The sequence below is a fragment of the Monodon monoceros genome, unplaced genomic scaffold (assembly GCF_005190385.1).
Source record: "Monodon monoceros isolate NGI ecotype Baffin Bay Population unplaced genomic scaffold, NGI_Narwhal_1 Super_Scaffold_12, whole genome shotgun sequence".
Classification (NCBI taxonomy): domain Eukaryota; kingdom Metazoa; phylum Chordata; class Mammalia; order Artiodactyla; family Monodontidae; genus Monodon; species Monodon monoceros.
In genome coordinates, this window is record NW_021703768.1 from 76,610,063 (window position 1) to 76,630,262 (window position 20,200).

Consider the following 20,200-nt stretch of genomic DNA (forward strand, 5'->3'; position numbering starts at 1 on the left):
ATTTATTAAAATTAGTCCTTGTGCCCAGGCCTGGCATGCTAGTAGGTTTACCTTTCTCCTTCTCTTAGTCAACACCCAGAGTGAAGCTGTTAGGAAAGAGTATTTTGCTATGGACTCAGTGATGGTCTCAGGGAAGGAAATGCCCTGTTCTCTGCTCATGGTGCTGCTGGCCTTTGTCTTTATGTCCTGTGCATGGTGGAGATTAGTATTACGACCATCAAGAAAAACGTTTCTTCCAAATATCTATGGATATGATCTGTAAAATGGCATACATTTTTGGTATTTCTATAAATTTCAGTTTTCAAGAAGCTTTAATCCGTAGAGGATTGTTCAAATTTCTTTGTCAGCTTTTTTTGTTGATAAAAATGTAGTTTTCATTTTGTGGGACTTCCATATATATAGCAGGAGGATTATAGACACAGGAAATCTTTCTGTGGCAATTTTACTATCTTTGTCCACAAGTTCAAAACCAAGAAGGACTAATGGCCATGGAAAACCACTCTCTTCAATAGTTCTTACAAGTGAACTGTTTAAGAGAGGTGGTTACCTCTACTATGTTTAGACACCCATTTTACCCCCACTGGTTTGCCCTGTTTTATACATAATCAAGTGCCTAATTATCATTTACTGAGCACTCACTATATGCTTAACACAGTGTGCTGTCTCTTTAATCCTCACAAGACCTCAACAAAGGTAGGTATTATCCCCATTTTACTGGTGAGGAAACTGAGGCTTAGGGAAATGAATAAATTCATACAGCTAACAAGTAGGAGGTCTGAAATTTAATGCCAGGTCTTTGTAATTTCAAAGTTTGGACTCTTAACCTCTACCAACTGTAACGTGGTAGTGGCAACACTCATTTTTAAGATGTTTCTGCTGTTGCCCATGGGAGTGTAACGTATCTGGAAACTTTGTTTAGGTGAACTATCTCTCATTTAAGCATGTTGCCAGAATATTGTTATTGTTTAAAAAATAAGTGATATGGTATCATGACTATTTTCTTTTTCTTGAATGATGAAATAAATTCAATAACACATGAAAGAAAATGCCCTTGAAGGCATATTTTAGTTTGGTTACCTGCACATACTACTCCAGTTCCATGTACAGAAAGGCTTTAAAATTACATGTTCTTAATGAATTTAACTCATGGAACACTAAAAAACATGAATACAAAACTCTCAGGTTTATTGGACTCCCAACAATGGTTCTGATTTATAAACTTCTTCCACAAGCAGATAAACACATATCACTTGGTTTCTATGTTTAGTTTGTTAATTGAAGTCTTGTCATTTCTTGTCCCCTTTCTGGACTAGGAACAGTAAGTCTCCACAAATATTGTATGAAACCTTCAGCTAACACCACCCCACCACCTGGGGCATGATGCAAACTAGTCCTGGGATCATGAGTTGGCCAGAAGGTGCTTCTGTTGGTCCTACATGCTACCTCCCTCACCATAATGTGTCAAGGAGTTTTGGCTATCTACCAAGAGGAGGGTGTAAAATCATTTAGAAAGAACCACCAGATCATCACTAGAAATAGGTGGGAAAACACATCCACCCTGAGAAGTGAGGCCCAAACCGTGGATATCCTTTTTTCTCCTCTCCTAAGTCCCAGTCTTCAATGACAGAAATGACAAAATTGTGGAGGCAGACCTTTTGGAAAGGGAACAGAAATAATAAAACCATTTGGTTGACAAATGGGTAGATGCTTGGGTTGAACACTTTGGAAAACCATTGAGATGGTGAATTCTTTGGATCCATGGGAGACTTTGAGGAGAGTTCAGGAAGTCGGTTTTCAAATGAGTTCCTGGGATCCAGGAGTCAATTGGGGTTCAAATAAGAGAAATTCAGCCATTTATGGGGGCAAGATCTTCAGGTTTCCTTCAAGGCTGCCAAGACAATTCATTTGGTGGAAAAAGAGCTGGGTTTCAGGGCAGAAATCCTCTATAGGAATGAAGAGTATCTCTTTACCTTGTTACATTCTCATATGTATCTTTGGGGAATCTGAGCAAGGTGGGAGCGATTCAGGAAGATGGTGAGGGCTGCAGTATGAGAGTAACTATAAGTGTCCTCTGCAACAACTACCACTAACTTTAAATTCTAAGTATCTCTCCTGAGTCCTAACAGATCTAAAGCAAAAGAAGTCTGCCTTCTAGACAGGCGGCTCTTTAGTATATTGACTTTTAAAAATAGAACTGTTTTCCTTTACATCTTTCTCTATGTGAACTGACATGTCACGTACAGGTAACACTCATCTTCCCATCTGAAGTTGAGCTGCAGTTTGAGAATAGAGTAAAAAGATAGACAATACACTGAAGTATTAAAGGCAAACATGGAGTTACTGAGTGAAGGGACAGACGGAAGGGTGGAATAGAGCTGTGGCCACAGATAGGTAGACCCTCTTTCTTTATATATGCAGCACACGCACACGTATCTGGGATGATCTAAATGTTTTTTGGCCACACGCTCTGCATTTCATGTATAGACCTCCATCACTGCACCTATTATACCCACGTATTCCACCTAGTTGTTTGTTTCCCTCACTAGACCACAAAGTGTCATGGGCAAGGACCAGGTCTTTTTTTCTCTCCTTCTTTTCTCTCTCTCTCCCTTTCTTTTATTTGTATTGAAGTATAATAGATTTACTGGGACCAGGTCTTAATCATCTTTGGACAACAGCTAGCACAGTGCCTGCAAACGTTCAATACATTTTTGTTGAATGAAAATTAGACAATTTTTGATGTGGAAAAAGAATCAGATTAACATACTTAGTATTCATTCATTAAACATTTTTTGAGCAACTACTGTGCTGTTATATCTGAGACATCTTGTTCTGTGCTGGGATTAGATACACAGATGGAAGATACAGTTAGAACAGTCTGCGGCAGGTGAAGAAGACCCCCGGTGAGCTTTTTATTATAATACAGCTAGGGGGATATGGGAACTGAGACGGGAGGGTTCACTTAAGCTCTTGGAGTATATGATGGTAGAGATGGGTTGGTAGGTGTAGGGGTGGGTGAGAATGGGAAGGAAGTCAGAGATGGCTCGCCAGGAGAAATGATGAAGATAACTGGTGGTTACCCAGGCATATATATATAAAATATTAAAACCTTAATGGGTGGCAAGTCAGTATTGACTACCAAAAATATTCAAAATGCATATACTCTGACCCAGAAATTCCCCTTCAAGGACTTTGTCAAAAGACATTACCGACAACCTGCTCAGAGATCTGTTTAGGATGTTTCTTTGCAACATTCTTTGAGATGGCATAAACACTGGAAACAAACATTTCTAAAATGAGTGTTTAATTGAGAAAAAATAAAGTATTCATATGGTGAAAATTATTCAGTCATTAAAAAGCATGTTGTTTCCCAGTAATTTGAGGGAAACTCAAAGTAGGTATGCTAACAGTACCTTTAATGTGATCCAATTCTCGTAAAAAATAAAATATATATGACAAGCAAGAACTACACCTTACATTTGCAAACATATTTTTTTTTAAGAAAAGAGTAAAAGCTATAGAGAGAGTGTATTGGCTATTTGGGAAACTACAAATACACTCGGCTCCAGATACTGCTGCTGCTGCCATAGCTGTCCCAGCCACCCTGGGTCCTCCTCTGTCAAGACCATGTCAAGGCCCCATCCCTCAAAGCTCCCCTTCCCCCATGGCAGAAGACCACTACTTGACCTCCTCTTCCACTGTGGGGCCTTGACCTGCGCACGCCTAGGCTCCCATCTGCTCATCAACACCCACAGGGTCTCCTCCAAGTTCACAGTGCAGCTCATCCCAGAGCAAGGTGCCCCAGGAGAGCCAGGCCCTCGCAAGGGAGTGTGCCCACCTCTTTGTGGGAAGGCCTTCTGAGCTCAACCCCTTCGATGTTTGGCACCTGCAGCAAGGACTTCAAGCGCTCCAGCCACCTGTCCTGGCACAGTGCCACACATCGTGCCAGATGGCCCGCTGCACATCTGTTCTGGTGCCCATGCGGCTTCCAGGTGCAGCACGAGCACCTCCACTAAGTTCAAGCCCAGGCCTGCACTGCCCTTCCCTGGGCCACCACGTCTGTCCCACACAGCACCACCCACACAAACTCACTGCCAGTGCAGAGGTTACTGCCTTATCCTAGACCTCAGTTTCCCCAACTATACAAAGAGAGAAGCATCATTGCTTCCTTCTTTGCCTTCTGTTGGGTTATGTGGACCAAGTCTTTGCCCACCCTGGGCCTATGGAATGGGTGCATTGGAGGAGGGGCAGAGAACACAGGCCTGGGAACCAGTTGGAAGTGGGTTCCAGTCCCACCGTGCTGTGTGAGCCTTTGCAAGTGGCATAAGCTCTCTGAGCTTTGTTTTCCTGCTCTCCCAAGTGGTGAATGGCTGCTTTCTGGGTGAAAGAGATGATAAAAGAGAATGGGGCACTGTCTGGTTCATTTCTGTACCTCCCCGCTTCTTCCCACCATCTCTACCTTTTGCTCATTAAACATTCCATTCTCAAAACCAAAAAACACACAAACGAACAATCCTGCTGGAATACAGGGGAGATAAAGCTGAAGCTATATGGTTTGGGTGGGGCATACACATGAGGAATCTTCTATGCCATGCTCGAAGATATTACAGAAAGACAAAAGTAGCAGAGGGAAAAAAAATCAGCATTTTGTTTCACAACTATCACCTTCCTACAAGTCTTGAGGTAAGAATACATGCTGTGATTTGGGGGAAAGTTGCCAGAAAAATACAAGACATCCAGTTAAATTGGAATTCAGATAAATAATGAATATTATTTTTATATAAATATCTCCTGTTGTTTATCTGAAATCCCAATTTAACTGGGCATCTGTATTTTTCCTTGCTAAATCTGGCAACCCTAAACTGGGAACAAATTCAGAGGGCTTCAGGGGTTGGCGCTCGAGGAAAATTTGCAACGCAGAAGGTCTTGGTCACCTGAGAGAGAGGGAATGTAGCATGGTGGTGGGAGTGGGGCACTTGAGGAGAGTGGAAAAAATGTGGAAGTCCTGCTGGGGTATGCCCAGAGCCTGATGAGGTGATGGTCATCAGTGTACAGGGCACCAGTCTGTAGACTGAGTAAAAATCTGGCACATCTAAGTGGTTGAACAGATCTGAGAGGGTCACAAGGGATGAAATTTTCTACTGACATCTGATTGGCTGTTGGTTTCTACCTCTTTATGCTTGTGATCGTGTTGGAAAAATAAAGGTCTGGTTCTTTTCACGGTCTTCCTCACATTTTTGCAAGCTGGTGACCCTCTTAAAAGTTTGAGAAAATTTGTTGAAATAAGCAGGAAAAAGAAAAGAGTGATCATCAATTTTTAGATGTGTTTACAGGCTGTATGACTCAGTGCTGCTTCTGTTAAGAGCAAGTACATGGTCTTTTTTGGTACTGAGATGCAAACTCAGGAGGCTCTGATCTACGCTACTTTCTGTGAACGATAAAGCCCTTACGGAAGTGCCAAGAGTCTGACCACGCACCAAAAGTGCTTTTCGCATGGAGTCCACTCCTCTCAGCTCAGCTTTGGCCAGTCTTTCCAGATCCTGTTAGGAATATTTCACTTATTCAATAGTCTACTTATTCAAATATTCCACCAGGACGACTTCTTTGGAACTGAGAGTACTGGCTGAGAAAATAATAAATGAGTTTGATTTACAGGAAATCAGGTCAAACAAACAGATGTTTCTTTGGTGGATGATCCTAAATTGTCCAATCAACAGCATTTATGGTGGCAAAGGAAACTCTCTCCTTACAAGCTTTATTTCTAGACATCAATGTTCTGGGCCTAAGTGGAATAGCCCCAACAACAACAAATATAGTCAGTGCTATTCTAAAGGGGAAAAGAAGCATGGAGGGCTTTGCCATGTGAGGGAACTAACAAAACATTTCAGTATTTCCTGAAGTATTTTATCAGACAGATTTGGGCTCAGTTGGTATCACAGTGAGAGCGTGAGTCAGAGAATGATTTCATTGATCTAGCCTACTCTTCAGTCTTTTAATGCCTCCATTGATTAGGCAACTAAGATTGTTAAGTGGGAGGCATATCATGACAGTAAAAGTGAATACTCTTTTAAAATGTAATTAAAAAGCACTGCTTGAAGAATTTTTGAATGTCAAAGATATTCAAAGATTTTCTTCACTAATGTGAAGGATTTTTAGCTTTGATTTACTCTTCCATGCTCACCTGAGTGGATGGAAGGTAGTCCTCCCGGTCATGAATGTTTTTTTGAAATGAACGGGGTCACCTGGGATCAAACAGGTGATCAGTACCCATTATTGAGAGGTCACCAGGTACCTCACAGGAAGGAATCTGGGGATACCTGGGATTCCAGGTAAGGCTCCAAACAGAAAGTGGATCCCTTGGTAAAGGCATGCCCAAACGTGTACCACAGAAATACCCTGAGGCTTCAGAATAGGGCAGAGCTGGGTTTGCGCCCCACTTACTCTGTGGAGTTTGTTATTCATCACTCTCTTTGATTCTGAATTTCCTCTTTTGTAAAATGAGGATAAAACCATTTAGAATCATTTACTTGATATAATTATTATGAAGTAAAGCAGAAACTAACACAGCACTGTAAAGCAATTATACTCCAGTAAAGATGTTAAAAATAATAAATTTAAAAAACTATTATGAAGAATTAAAGGAGACTATGTCTCTAAAAGGCTTAGCAGGATACCTGATACATTCAAGTTGCTCCATTTTCCTGAATGAGAGGTGAGGAGGACATGGGGGTGGAGTGGGGAAAATGAGGGTTTTCCAACAATCTGTTTGCTTAAAGATAGAGTTAGTACTACTGCCCATTCTGAAGCTTAAAGGAGAAATGTGCTCAAAAGGTACCCAGGGAGACCTGGGATGGACCAAAATATAGCCTCAAGAGGAAATGTAGTTGAGTGGTGTGATAAGGAGTGCAAACTTCAGAAAGACTGACAGATTCTAACACCCACTCTGCCACTTTCTAACTAACTGTGTGCCTTTGGAACCATTTAACCTCTCTACCCTGTTTCCCTGTATGTGAAGTAGTAATGATGATACCTGTCTCAGTGAGTATAATAGAGCTCTGGTTTCTTTGGCCAACCTGTTTCTTTCATCCTCTGAGATTTGATTTCCCCTCTCTCAAGGAAGGGCTCTTGTAGCCATGCTTCTTCCACGTATGTTCCCTTCCTTGTCACAGAGAAGAGAACAGGCGGTCACCTGATTTAGGAGGCCCTAACACATGGGCTGGGCTGACACAATCATCTTCTCTCTCCTGGGGGAAAACTAAATGACATGATAAAAGAAAGTGCTTAACACAGCGTCCAGGGTGTAATGAGGATTCGAAAATTTTTAACTCCAAAGTAAAGATCACTGCCTGGCATCTACTCTTACAAAATCTCAGTTTATAGTAACTGTAATGTGGATAGTTGGTACGAGCCCAATGGGCAGTGCAGGGGTGATTTTCCCCTGGCTCTGGAGTGACGGCTTAAACCAAGAGAAGTATGACATTCATGCCACAGACATTTCTGAATGAAGTTTGTATTAAACAGTTTTCTCTGGAAAAGTCTAACAATTCTTATGCTATAAATTTTAATGTCATGGTCCAAGTAGAGATAGATTTAGATCTAGAATTGCTTATTTTTAACAAGTCTGACTGAGAAACAGCAGAGGTGAAATACCATTGCTAAACACACCTCTTTCTCATGTGCATCTCTAAGTCTACAGCATTAGACTCAGGAACGGCTGTTCCCTTATCCTGTCCTCAACGGGTTCAGCTCATTATATGCAGCAAAACTTACTTGGCAAGGATTACATCTCATTTTTTTCATTAAACTAGAACAGGCACCATGGTGGGGAAAAGGTTGGGGGTTTCAGTTCCTGTGATCTTTAAGTCTCCAAAAAGGAAATGGTCTCCTTAATAAACAATAAACAGACAAAGAAATCCTTTCTTATTTTAGTATTAATCTCAACTATCCACCAATATTTTGAAGACAGAATTTTTACCCAACTATGTACTTTTTATCTTTTACAGTATTTATTTCCTTTTCTCTTATAACTTCTTATGCCATGGAAATATTATTTTCTTTTTTCTTTTGCTACACAAACCTGAAGTTTATTTTGATTTGTTTTTCTTTTATAATTTTCATCCTAATTGAATTTTCTCAGCTGAATAATGTACAGATGATTTTTTGTGTGCGACAGAATATCCACCGCCCTCCCACGCCCCCTGTTTTTCCTGAAACAGAAAGTTTCCTGATTTGGAATCAGCCAATGGTGTGATTAATGCACTTCAGAGATTCCCTAAAGTTTTCACACATGCTGAAAAATTCTGCATTGTTTTGGGGACACCAATAAGGACTTAGGGCAAAGTACCATTCTTCCAGGGTTATCTACTACGCGGTGGATAAGTAGTCAGGCACAGCATAGCAACCCCTCCAAACACTTCTCTTAATTTACATATATGTGCTTGTGAATATATGTGTGTGTGTGTGTGTGTGTGTGTGTGTGCAATCTATAACCAGCAAAGTATAACCCAGGTTTCTTTTCAAAAGGAGCAACCATTTCAAATGCACAGCTGGGTATGGCAGAAAACACGTAATTAGACAAATTGGATTTAAGAGTTACGTAAGGTCTCAGCTGAGCCAGTGAATGAGAAGCTGAGTGAAGCGTTGTGATTGCTGCTCTGGTGCCTGGAAAGAACAGAATATGTGGATATGTGTGTTTTGGGCAAATAAAAGGCAATCACTGGGAGTTATGGGGTGTAGTTGGCATTCCATGAAAGTTAGACTGTAGCATGTTTCACAGTGGCCTGTGTTGGAGAATAAAATATTGTCCATGGCTAAAAGGGGGATTCAGTCAGAGATATGCCCACGAGGAAGGATTTGTAAGTACTATATCAGAGTTATATTTTGGGGGGAAAAGGACAGTAGAAAAATTTACATAATATGTTAACTTTTCAATAGGCTTATAAAAATTCTCAGAGAATTTTAAGTACAAGGGGATACATTATATATTATTATGTTTCCTCTAAAAGTGGACCTTTCCAGCCAAGGCAGGTATATTCTGAAGAAAATAACAAGCAAAGTCTATAGTTTCAGAATTTTTTACTAAGAATACTCAAACCAATGACTAAATATTGAAGATAAGCCCCCTCATAGGATTAAGAACCTGAAACTAAATTACCACTTTTTGGCAAACATTCTTATTTGCAGATTTGTCTCAAGGCAACTGAATGAAAAGTAGAGTTTTGTGGGATGAATTGGGAGATTGGGATTGACATATATACACTAATATGTATAAAATAGATAACTAATAAGAACCTGCTGTATAAAAAATAAATTAATTAAATTAAATTTTTTTTTAAAAAAGTAGATTTTCTTCTCTCTCGACAACCTCCTGGAAATAAATGGGACAAAAAGGACTTGGCTCAGAGAGTCCTATCTTCTTAAAGAAAACATCCTGGATTAATTGAAAAAAGTGCCTATTAGTCCCCATGACACCAAGGCTTATGGCATTTGGGGCTTGTCTGTCAGTGTGCAAGTTAAATATATATCCATAAATCCTTGCCAATAATAATAACAACGCCTTGTCTGTTGATGCTGCCTAACCATTAAAATCTCTAATAGCAATCGCATGTTTGGTTTGATAAACTTTACAAAAAAATGTTTGAACACCTCTAATTTGCAAAACACGTGCTAGAGACGGTGGCAAGTACAGAGATAAACAGTTCCCTACCTCAAATTTATAATCTCATGAGAGAGACAGAAATATATCAAATAACATAGGGAAATAAACGTGGTGCGTTGTTGGCAACCTTGCCACGGTACTTGGTGGTTGTGCATCTGGATTTTTCTTTTATTTTGATGATAAATAAAATTATTTTGAAGAAGTCTCTTTTGCTTGTGTAACCATTTAAAGTATATTTTGCTTGAGTTATTTAAAAAGAAAATTCTTTTATGTCATATGTATATGTGCAATCATTATGCTATTATAACAAAGTATTATATAACACTACTAAACTTATGATCAAATAACTGTTTCCTGCGTCATTATGGGCACAATAGTTGGCAAAAGTCCTGATTATCAATCAAATGGAGGCCCTTAATGGCAAAAAAAAAAAAAAAAAAAAATCAGTGTAATCTGATGTGGACAAAAAGCTGCCAAAGAGATCTTTATGTTTGACAAACCCTTAAATTATTCTCAACAGCTGTCTACAGAATTATAAAATTGCAAATGTTCTATGTGCATAAGACACTCCCCTCCCATTTATTTACATATGGGAAAGTTTTTCAAGCTGTATGTTTGCTAGGGGCGTAGTGACTGAGATAGCCTAAGGGGAATGAGGACTGGTGGGAGAATAACAAACTTGATTATAATGTGGCTAGCTTCTGCTTCTCAGTCTAAAACTCTTTGAGAGAGAAAAGGTTGTTTCACACATTCGAAAAACTTTCAAAAATGCCGAGAGGGCAAGTGAGTGCAATATAACTTTCCTTAGGTTAATTGAAAGTTCTTGATCCATGAGCCAGTATCCTGATACACCCCTGACACAGAGAAGGGTATTTGTTATTGTTCAGTGAATGAACACTGAATTAAGGTACTTGATGCACTTTTCTAGGCCAAAAACCATCACGTCTTCCTCCCCTCCAATGACAGACCACAGAGAACTGTCTTAAATAAAATACATTCGTTTGGTCTGACCATAGATAATTTTGTGATATTATGTCTTAACTCAGGATTCATTAAGACATAAAAACAAGTAAGGAGCATAAAAGAAATAATCATTTGGAATAACCGACTTATACCTAAAAATCATAACTCATTCTTTGGTGTGCTCTCAATTTTAGTTCCTACCAAAATGAGTAATGCTAGAAATAGGTGAATACTTTCTATTGTGTTAGGACCAAAGAGTTGTTAGTTTTGAACTGATAAAACTTTCCTCCAAACTTGAGTATTTACAGACAGAATTTCTGGTTTGCAAAACCGAATTCAATGTTGATCTTGATGGAGAGACTAGGAATAAGAACAAAAACACATGCAAATGAGAAAGTAGAGACTTACTGTATCACGTTGCCTGTTATCTTTCCCTGATATTATCAAGAAGTAGTTCCATGTCAATAGTAACAACAAAACCATTGGTATCATGTAGAGCTCAAAGTTCCAGACAACAAAGAGAAAGAGCTGGAGGAGAGAGAAGGAAGAAGAAAAAGATGAGTCAACTCTGAATTTCATTAAATGGATTCTCTTATCCATACTGCACTTCAAAAAAGCACACAATTAAATGCTTCAGAACAGAAAGATTTGTCTTGAAAACAAAAACTTGAGAACTTGTTAGGCATTTTTCTAAAAGCACAACCGACCCCTGGAAAGTCACTAAGATTTTTACTTTGTTTAATTTCTATGAAGGAAAAACTGATATCACTACATTGTCAATGAGGCAATTTAAATTTTTCTCCTCCAGTGAAATTATTGTTAGGTTGGACAAAATAAAGTTTTAAAAAAGAAAGGCAGCAAAATGAGCTTCACTACATTGTCAGAAATAACTGGCCTATCTGCCTTAATGATAAAGGATGAATCACCATTTAATATCAGAAACTATTTTTAAATCTCACTTGGATAATACAATGTAACAAGCATAATAGGCAGATGAAAATACCAAGTCTACACCAGAGAGCTCCCAAGATTTCACATTATGAATAATAGAACTGCTACCAACAAGTGTAAAAAATTCAGCCTTGCCATACAAATCAAACAGCTATTAAAAAAATGGAGTAACTTTGTCAAAGGAAAATTTTAAATGTCTACCTTTATTATCTTTTAAAACTACCTACTTCTCTAAGTATATAAATGATTTTTAAAATTGTATGAGGAATGTAAGTTTAAGAACTCACCTAGGCTGGCAGAAGAAACCATTTTAAGAGCATCTGCATCATAAAATAACCAGCAATGGTTATAAACTGTGACTCATCCCCATTCCCCACCAGCCTCTTATAACCCTGCACAGATCATCTAAATTCTCTGGGTCTGTGGCCCCTGCTGCCAAATTAAGGTAATTTAAGTCAGATGGTAGTTAAGAGCCAGATTCCACCCTTGGTGCTAACTAGTCCTATAAACCTCTGGCATGGTATATATCCTCCCTTTAGTTTCTTCTTCTGTAAAATGGGGATGATAAGAGTATCCACCTGAGAGGTGGCTGTGACAATTAAACAGTTGAAATGTGTTAAGGATTTAACACACTGCTTGGTACTCAGTAACTGCTCAAAAAAAGTATTGTGTAAATGATATCAATACATTACAAAATTGAGAAAGTTAACTATTTATTAACTAAGGTCCTCAGGTAGTACATATTCTAATACTGAAAACTAGAAAGTCATCTGCCTGCTAAGCTTTAGCTGAACCAAAGTATAATTGGGAATTTGAGCCAGCTGGTTGGGGTCACGCAAACATCCTGCCTTTGACAGATCAGAAGGGTTAGGAGCAGTGCCCTAAGAACACTCACATCAGGCACAGCAGCATGGGCTGTTTGCAGCCTTCTTAACAAACCTCAGCCAAGCCCACAGCCTATTCAAATTGCAGAGAAAATGAACCTGTATGGAGTGGTAGAGGGACGCCTGGCCCACGGGCCAGAAGACTGGTTCTGGGCCTTAGAAAATCACTCTCCCTCAGCGTTTTCATTTCTCAACATAGATCTGTAGATCTGATCCCCTCTAACATCCTTTCTCTAATATTTAAAATGACTTCATGATGTTACTGTACCATCAGGGATTTTTTTTAATGTGATATTAAATTTTGAAGACTGTATATTTTACTGAATGCTTTGATATTCATAACCCACATGGACACCAAAAAGCATAAATAATGGTTTAGTAACCCAAGAAATGAATTTTGTACAGAATTACATGGTAACCATAGATTCAAGTTCCTGAATAAGAAAAATCTCAAATATGTTAATGCGTGGAACATGAGCCATATCTTCTCTTTCACCAGAAAAGTATAAAGATTTCTAGAAAAGGAAAATATTTCTGTTTAATTTTTGAAATATATACAATATATTTAAAGATGATACAAATTATAACTGATGGCTATGATTATTCTATTAAAGTGTATTTAAAAAATATAATTTTTTATTCAGGAAGTGATTTAAGGCAAATTTGATAGACATCAACATATATAAAAGAGAAAATTATTTTTTGCTAGAATCCATATTAATTCTTTACATATTTATTTATAAAACTTTGACAATCATTAAAATATAAGCTCTTTAAAGGAAGGGATTTTTTTTTTCTTTTTGCTCACTGTTCTATCCCCAGGGCATAGAATGGTGCTTGGGGCATAGTAGGTGCTCAATAAATATATATTTGCTGAATTAATGAATAAATGGATACTGGGTTCCCAAGTCATTTAACATAAGTCTACTTAATTATTTGCATTAGTAAAAGTCCTATAGAGCCACTATTTAAAACCAAGTGACATCTGGAAAATGTATTCAGAATTACAACCTGTGATAGCACTAATGAATTTCTCCCTGAGGCACATAAGGTAGAAGAAGTACCTTAGTACTTCTAGAAAAATTGTCTATCCATTCTGGCTACGCAGTCATGAACCGTCTTTCCTCTTAGACCTTCCTATATAGTTGCCTTTTCCAAGGATATTCACATGACTCAGTGTATTCTGGTCTCATGGATGGGACTCAGATTATTCCATTGCTAAATATCACCAATTGTAATGATTTTTTTAACCTATTGAGCAAATATATTCCTCCTTGTAATGGCCACTCATTGGTGTTAAGAGTCCTGGTGTTACCCAGAATGAATTTCTTGTTCCTTTCTGTATTAGTGTTAGTTGTAGGCCAGGTATTGTGCCAAATAAACTTTTCATATGATAATTCTGCAAGTAATCAATCCACCTATCATGTCTTTTTCTTCTCTAGGTTCAACATCACTAGTTGCTTAAAGTATCAGTTACAAGGTATGGTTTCTGGACACTTCTCCATTGTGGACATCCTCTTACCACATCCAAATCAATATATCAATACCTTTCTTAAAATATTGCACTCAGAAGTGACAGAACACTTCTTATGAATACATATGGTCTTAATATGCCCTAACAACATGAACACCAGAACACAGGATGGGAAAAGATATAGGAGAGAGAGACAAAGAAAGAAATTGCATTAGCTTTATGAATTCTCAGAGTGGAAAAATAGTCTCCTTCCCCATTATGTGCTCTTTAAGAATCTAATATTTGGATAATTAAGAGCCCTTGCTCTTGAAAATATCTTTAAAAAATGAACAAACAAGAGAACTTTGAATAAACTCTAAATACAAAAGCATTTATTTTTCTTCTCAAAATTTAATTGAAGATTTCAAAAGGTCAAAAAAAGAAACAGCATGATATATTCTTGCCTACTTTGTTGTAAATTAATTGACCATATGTGCATGAGCCTATTTATGGGCTCTCTAATCTGTTCCATTAATCTAGGTGTCTGTTTTTATGCCAATACCATACTGTTTTGGTTACTATAGCTTTGTAGTTTAGTTTGAAATCAGGGCGCATGATGCCTCCAGTTTAGCTCTTCTTTCTCAAGATTGCTTTGGCTATTGGTGTCTTTTGTGGTTTCATACAAATTTTAGGATGGCTTATTGCTGTGAAAAATATTGTTGGAATTTTGATAGGGATTGCATTGAATCTATACATGGCTGTGGGTAATATGGACATTTTAATAATAGTAATTCTTTCAATCTGTGAGCAAGGAATACGTTTCCATTTACTTTTGTGTTCAATTTCTTTCATCACTGTCGTGTAGTTTTTAGTGTATAGGTATTTCACTTTCTTGGTTAAATTTATTACTAAGTATTTTATTTTTTTTGATGCAACTGCAAATGGGATTGTTTTCTTAATTTCTATTTCTGATAGTACATTGTTAGTGTATAGAAATGCAATAGATTTTTGTATATTGTCTTTGTATCCCGCAAATTTACTGAATTCATTTATTAGTTCTAATAGTTTTTTGGTGGAGTTTTTAGGGTTTTCTATATACAAAACCATGTCATCCACAAATAGTGACAGTTTTACTTTTTCCTTTCCAATTTGGATGACTTTTCTTTCTTCTTCTTGCTTAATTACTCTGACTAGGACTTGGAACACTATGTAAAATAAAAGTCGCAAAGTGGGCATCCTTGACTTGTTCCTGACCTTAGAGGAAAAGCTTTCAGCTTTTCACTATTGAGCATGACGTTAGCTGTGTACTTATCATATATGGCCCTGGTTATGCTGAGGTATGTTGCATCTATACTCACTTTGTTGAGAGTTTTTTTAATCATAAATGGATGTTGAATTTTGTCAAATGCTTTTTCTGCATTTACTGAGATGATCATATGATTTTTATCCTTCATTTTATTAATGTTGTATATCCTGTTGATTGATTTGTGGATATTGAAGTATCCTTGCATCCCTGGAATAAATCCCACTTAATGATAGTATACGATCCTCTTAATGTATTGTTGAATTCAGTTTGCTAATATTTTGTTGAGAATTCTTTCATCTGTGTTCATCAGGGATACTGGCCTGTAATTTTCTCTTCTTGTGGGAAAGGGAAGTTTCTTCAATAAGTGGTGTTGGGAAAACTGGACAGCCACATGCAAAAGAATAAAACTTACACCATACACAAAAATTAACTCAAAATGGATTAAAGACTTGAATGTAAGATCTATAACCATAAAACTCCTAGCAGAAAACATAGGCAATAATCTCCTTGACATTGATCTTGGCTATGATTTTTTGGATCTGACTACCAAAACAAAGGCAACAAAAGCCAAAATAAACAAGTAGGACTTCAACAAACTAAAAAGCTTATGCACAGCAAAGGAAATCATCGACAAAATGAAAAGCCAATCTACTGAATGGGAGAAAATACTTGTAAATTATACATCTGATAAGGGGTTAATATCCAAAATATATAAAAACTCATACAACTCAATAGCCAAAAACCAAGCAAACTGATTTAAAAATGGGCAGAGGATCTGAAGGCACATTTTTTCCAAAGAAGTTGGCCAACAGGCACATGAAAAGATGCTAATCATTTAATCATCACGGAAATGCAAATCAAAACCACACTGAGATATCACCTCACACCTGTTAGAATGGCTATTATCAAAAAGTCAAGAAATAGCAAGTGTTGGTGAGAATGTGGAAAAAAGGGATCCCTCGTGCACTCTTAGTGGGAATGCAGACTGGTACAGCCACTATGGAAGACGGTATGGAGGTTCCTCAAGAAATTAAAAACAGACCTACCATATGATCTAGCAATTCACTTCTCGGTATTTATCTGAAGAAAATGAAAATACTAATTCAAAAAGATATATGCACCCTCACGTTCATTGCAGCATTATTTACAATAGCCAAGATATGGAAACAACCTAAGTGTCCATCAATGGATGAATGGATAAAGAAGTTATGACATATATACAGTGGAATACTATTCAGCCATAAAAAGAATGGAATCTTGCCATTTGCGATAACCAAGATGGACATAGAGGGCATTATGCTAAGTGAATTATGCTAAGTGAAATAAGTCAGAGAAAGACACCATATGATCTCACATATATGTGGCATCTAAAAATGAAACAAACAAATGAAACAAACAAATAATTAAAAAAACAGATTAGTGGTTGCCAGAAGTGAGGGAGGTGGGTGAAATGGGCTAAGGGGGTCAAAAGGTACAAACTTCCAATTATAAAATAACAAGTCATAGGAATATTGTGTACAGCATGATAGTCAATAATACTGTACTGCAAATTTGAAAGTTGCTAAAGGAATAAATCTGAAAAGTCCTCATCATAAGAAAAAAATACTTGTAACTGTACGGTGAGGGGTGGTAATTAGATTTACTGCAGGTGATCACTTCACAATGTATACAAATATTGAGTCATTATGTTGAACACCTGATACTAATATAGTGTTATATGTCAATTATACCTCAATTTAAAAAAAGAAAAAGAGCATGAACACAGATTAACAATAAAAGGTATTTATTAAACACCTATGTGCTATGCAATATTGGGTGTTCAAAATTAGGATAAGACATGGTCTCTGGACTCATATTGCTAAGAATCACTAAGAAAAAAGCAATTATTCTCTATAGTACTAGTGATGATTCTAATACTTGTCAATGGTGATGATCCACAAACAAAGAGCCCTCAGAGGAAGAAAGGGGTCTTTTAGCTTATTCTCTCCACACTGAAGCTTCTTTTCTCCCTGGAGCCCACTTGCATGAAGATGGGATCCTTTCCTTTATCCTACAAAATACCAAAACACTCCTGGATGGATCTTCAGTGTTTCACCAGGGCAGCAGGAGAAAGAAGGAAGCTCAGAAAAACTCCAGGGGGCTTCCCTGGTGGCGCAGTGGTTGAGAGTCCGCCTGCCGATGCAGGGGACACGGGTTCGTGCCCCGGTCTGGGAAGATCCCACATGCCGTGGAGCGGCTGGGCCCGTGAGCCATGGCCGCTGAGCCTGCGCGTCCGGAGCCTGTGCTCCGCGACGGGAGAGGCCACAGCAGTGAGAGGCCCGCGTACCGCAAAAAAAAAAAAAAAAAAAAAAAAAAACAAACAAAGAAAAACTCCAGGAAGGCTAAGACAATGCAGGATCTGTCCTTGGTCCTGACCACACTTTTCATAAGTTTGGGGTTTGAAAAAAAGAGACATAATGGGCTAAAATGGGACCAAAAAAGCAATTAAAAAAATATATAAACCCAAAAATGCCTAGGATTTTTTGCGACCCATATATCCAGAAACCTTTTTGCCTGCATGGGACATGGAGAGAGGATCTGATGATTCTAGAATTTCTCCAGGTTAAACTAGGTAATAAGGACTCCTGCGCATTTGTACAGTGTTTAATTTCCTTTGACTTCATCACTATGACATCCTTTCCTTATATTTCCTCTCTCTCTCTCTCTGTCACATTCTCCTTGCCTCTTCCCCCACTTCCTCCAACACTTTTAATAAGAAAACTTGGACCATCTTTATTTTACTTTCATAAAATCCATGACCCCATTCCAAACAAAACATCTATCCCTACATTATTTAGCCTTGCTCATTAGAAACTAAAATTATTCCAAGAATTTGGTGGTTTCCTTTTTGCAAATTACTAGATGGTTGTGATTTACTACTAAAACTCTGTATCAGAAAATCTTCATGGGACATTAGAAGTACACACAACCTTCTTCATTAGAAAAAGGATATTGTGAGTTTTACACATTATCCTGGATGGTAGAAGCTCTTTGTCAATCTGCCTTGGACTGTTAGCCACAATCATGGGATCCCTAAAAAAGCTGCTTCAGTGTGACACACTAGAAAGAGCTTGAGAGTTTGAAACAGGCCCATGTTTTTATCCAAGCTTACTAGTCACTATCTATGTGATGTATTACTAGATTACTCTTAATTTTATAATCTGAAAGTTAAAACTATACTACTTACAGATTTGAGATGGAATTAGCCTAGTGCTTGGCAACTGTAAGATGCTCAATAAACATTAGGTATTATTACAAGCAGGAATATACTGGCTCATACTATATATAATTTTTTTGGCCTTTCTTATAGCTCATCACTTTCCCTATTCCACTCTAGAATCCATAGGGCGGATTCAAGCATTAGAGCTGTGTTTAAAAAGCTACGTCAACTACAATAGGAAAAGATGACAAAGCGAGTGCCATTTTCAGTATTTTTATATTTAGCTTATAGTGATTACATGCAGTAATGACCCCAATTTGTTAATATCTCCATGTATCCAGGCTTTTTGAAATACTCTCCCACGATGACACTGAGATTAGACATAGGACTTGTTTGGGCCGAGGGAGGAGTTGTAAAAATGCTGAACACAGAGGCTTAAAAAGCACTTGCTCATTGGGTTTTTCCCTCTGCATGCTTCAAACCCTGAGCCCATGTCAACAAGCACAGTCTAGTCTGCTGAATGATAAGAAACATGTGATACAGTTGTCTCCATTGCCCCAGTTGGAAGCCAGACAGCATTCAGAAGCAAAGTTGCCTAACTGGCCAGAAGCTGACCAGAGATGCATAAGTGAGCCCAGCTGAGAACAAAAGAAATACCCAGCTGAGCCTGATCCAACTTGTTCACCTACAGAATCATTACTAAATAACTGGTAGTTGCTTTGCGCTACTAATAGAGTGGTTTGTTATACAGCAAATGCTAACTGATACCTATTTTCTCTCCAAGGAGACAGTATGGTAGAGTAAAATATGGTCTGGACCAGGAGCCTGAAGAAGTGTTTTGAGTTCCATTTCTGCTATATGATCATCATAAGACCTTGGGCAGGTCAGTTATTCTCTTTTATTTTAGTCTATTATCTATAAAATGGAAATGGTAATATGTGTCTATTTCACAAGTAGGCTGTGGGAAACAAATTATGTAATATACGTGAAAATGCGTTATCATAAAGTACTATACCAATGTAAGTAATGTCAATTTTATGTTTTTCTTTTTTTTGTTGTTGTTGTTGTTTTGTTTGTTTTTTTGCGGTACGCAGGCCTCTCACTGTTGTGGCCTCTCCCGTCGCGGAGCACAGGCTCTGGACGCGCAGGCTCAGCGGCCATGGCTCACGAGCCCAGCCACTCCGCGGCATGTGGGATCCTCCCGGACCGGGGCACAAACCCGTGTCCCCTGCATCGGCAGGCGGACTCTCAACCACTGCGCCACCAGGAAGCCCTGTTTTTCATATTTAAAATTGTTTCTGAAAAATAACAGAGACTTTATAAAATGATACTCCAAGATAAGTCAACATGATAATTGTTCTTTGAGCAATTATAGAAGATGGATGGTGTTCCTTAGAGGGATTTCTGTGTGGTCTGGGAGGAAGGGGTTTGCTGGAAGGAAGCCATAAGTATTGGGTTGGCCAAAAGGATTGTTCGGTTTTTTTCCGTAAGATGGCTCTAGTAGCACTTAGTTGTCTTTAACTTCATTCGAAACAATTTTGTTAGATTGTATGCGACAGCTGTCATACCGGCGTGCATTTAAAAAAAAGCTTATCAAAACTGGTGAATTTTTGTGTAGCCATTTTATTATTGAATATGGAAGAAAAAAGCAACATTTTTGGCATATTATGCTTTATTTTTTCAAGAAAGGTAAAAAGGCAACTGAAACGCAAAAAAAAGATTTGTGCAGTGTATGGAGAAGGTGCTGTGACTGATCAAGCATGTCAAAAGTGGTCTGCAAAGTTTT

General features: G+C 38.0%; 1 protein-coding gene across 3 annotated transcripts in view; it reads right to left on the reverse strand.

Moving 5' to 3' along the window:
* MCTP1 (multiple C2 and transmembrane domain containing 1) overlaps window positions 1–20,200 on the reverse strand; it is a 534,361-nt gene that overhangs the window by 85,230 nt on the left and 428,931 nt on the right. For all 3 annotated transcript variants that reach the window (XM_029217598.1, XM_029217600.1, XM_029217599.1), the window contains one exon: window positions 11,030–11,149. In XM_029217598.1, coding sequence (XP_029073431.1) covers window positions 11,030–11,149 — 120 coding nt within the window. The remainder of the gene's footprint in view (window positions 1–11,029; window positions 11,150–20,200) is intronic.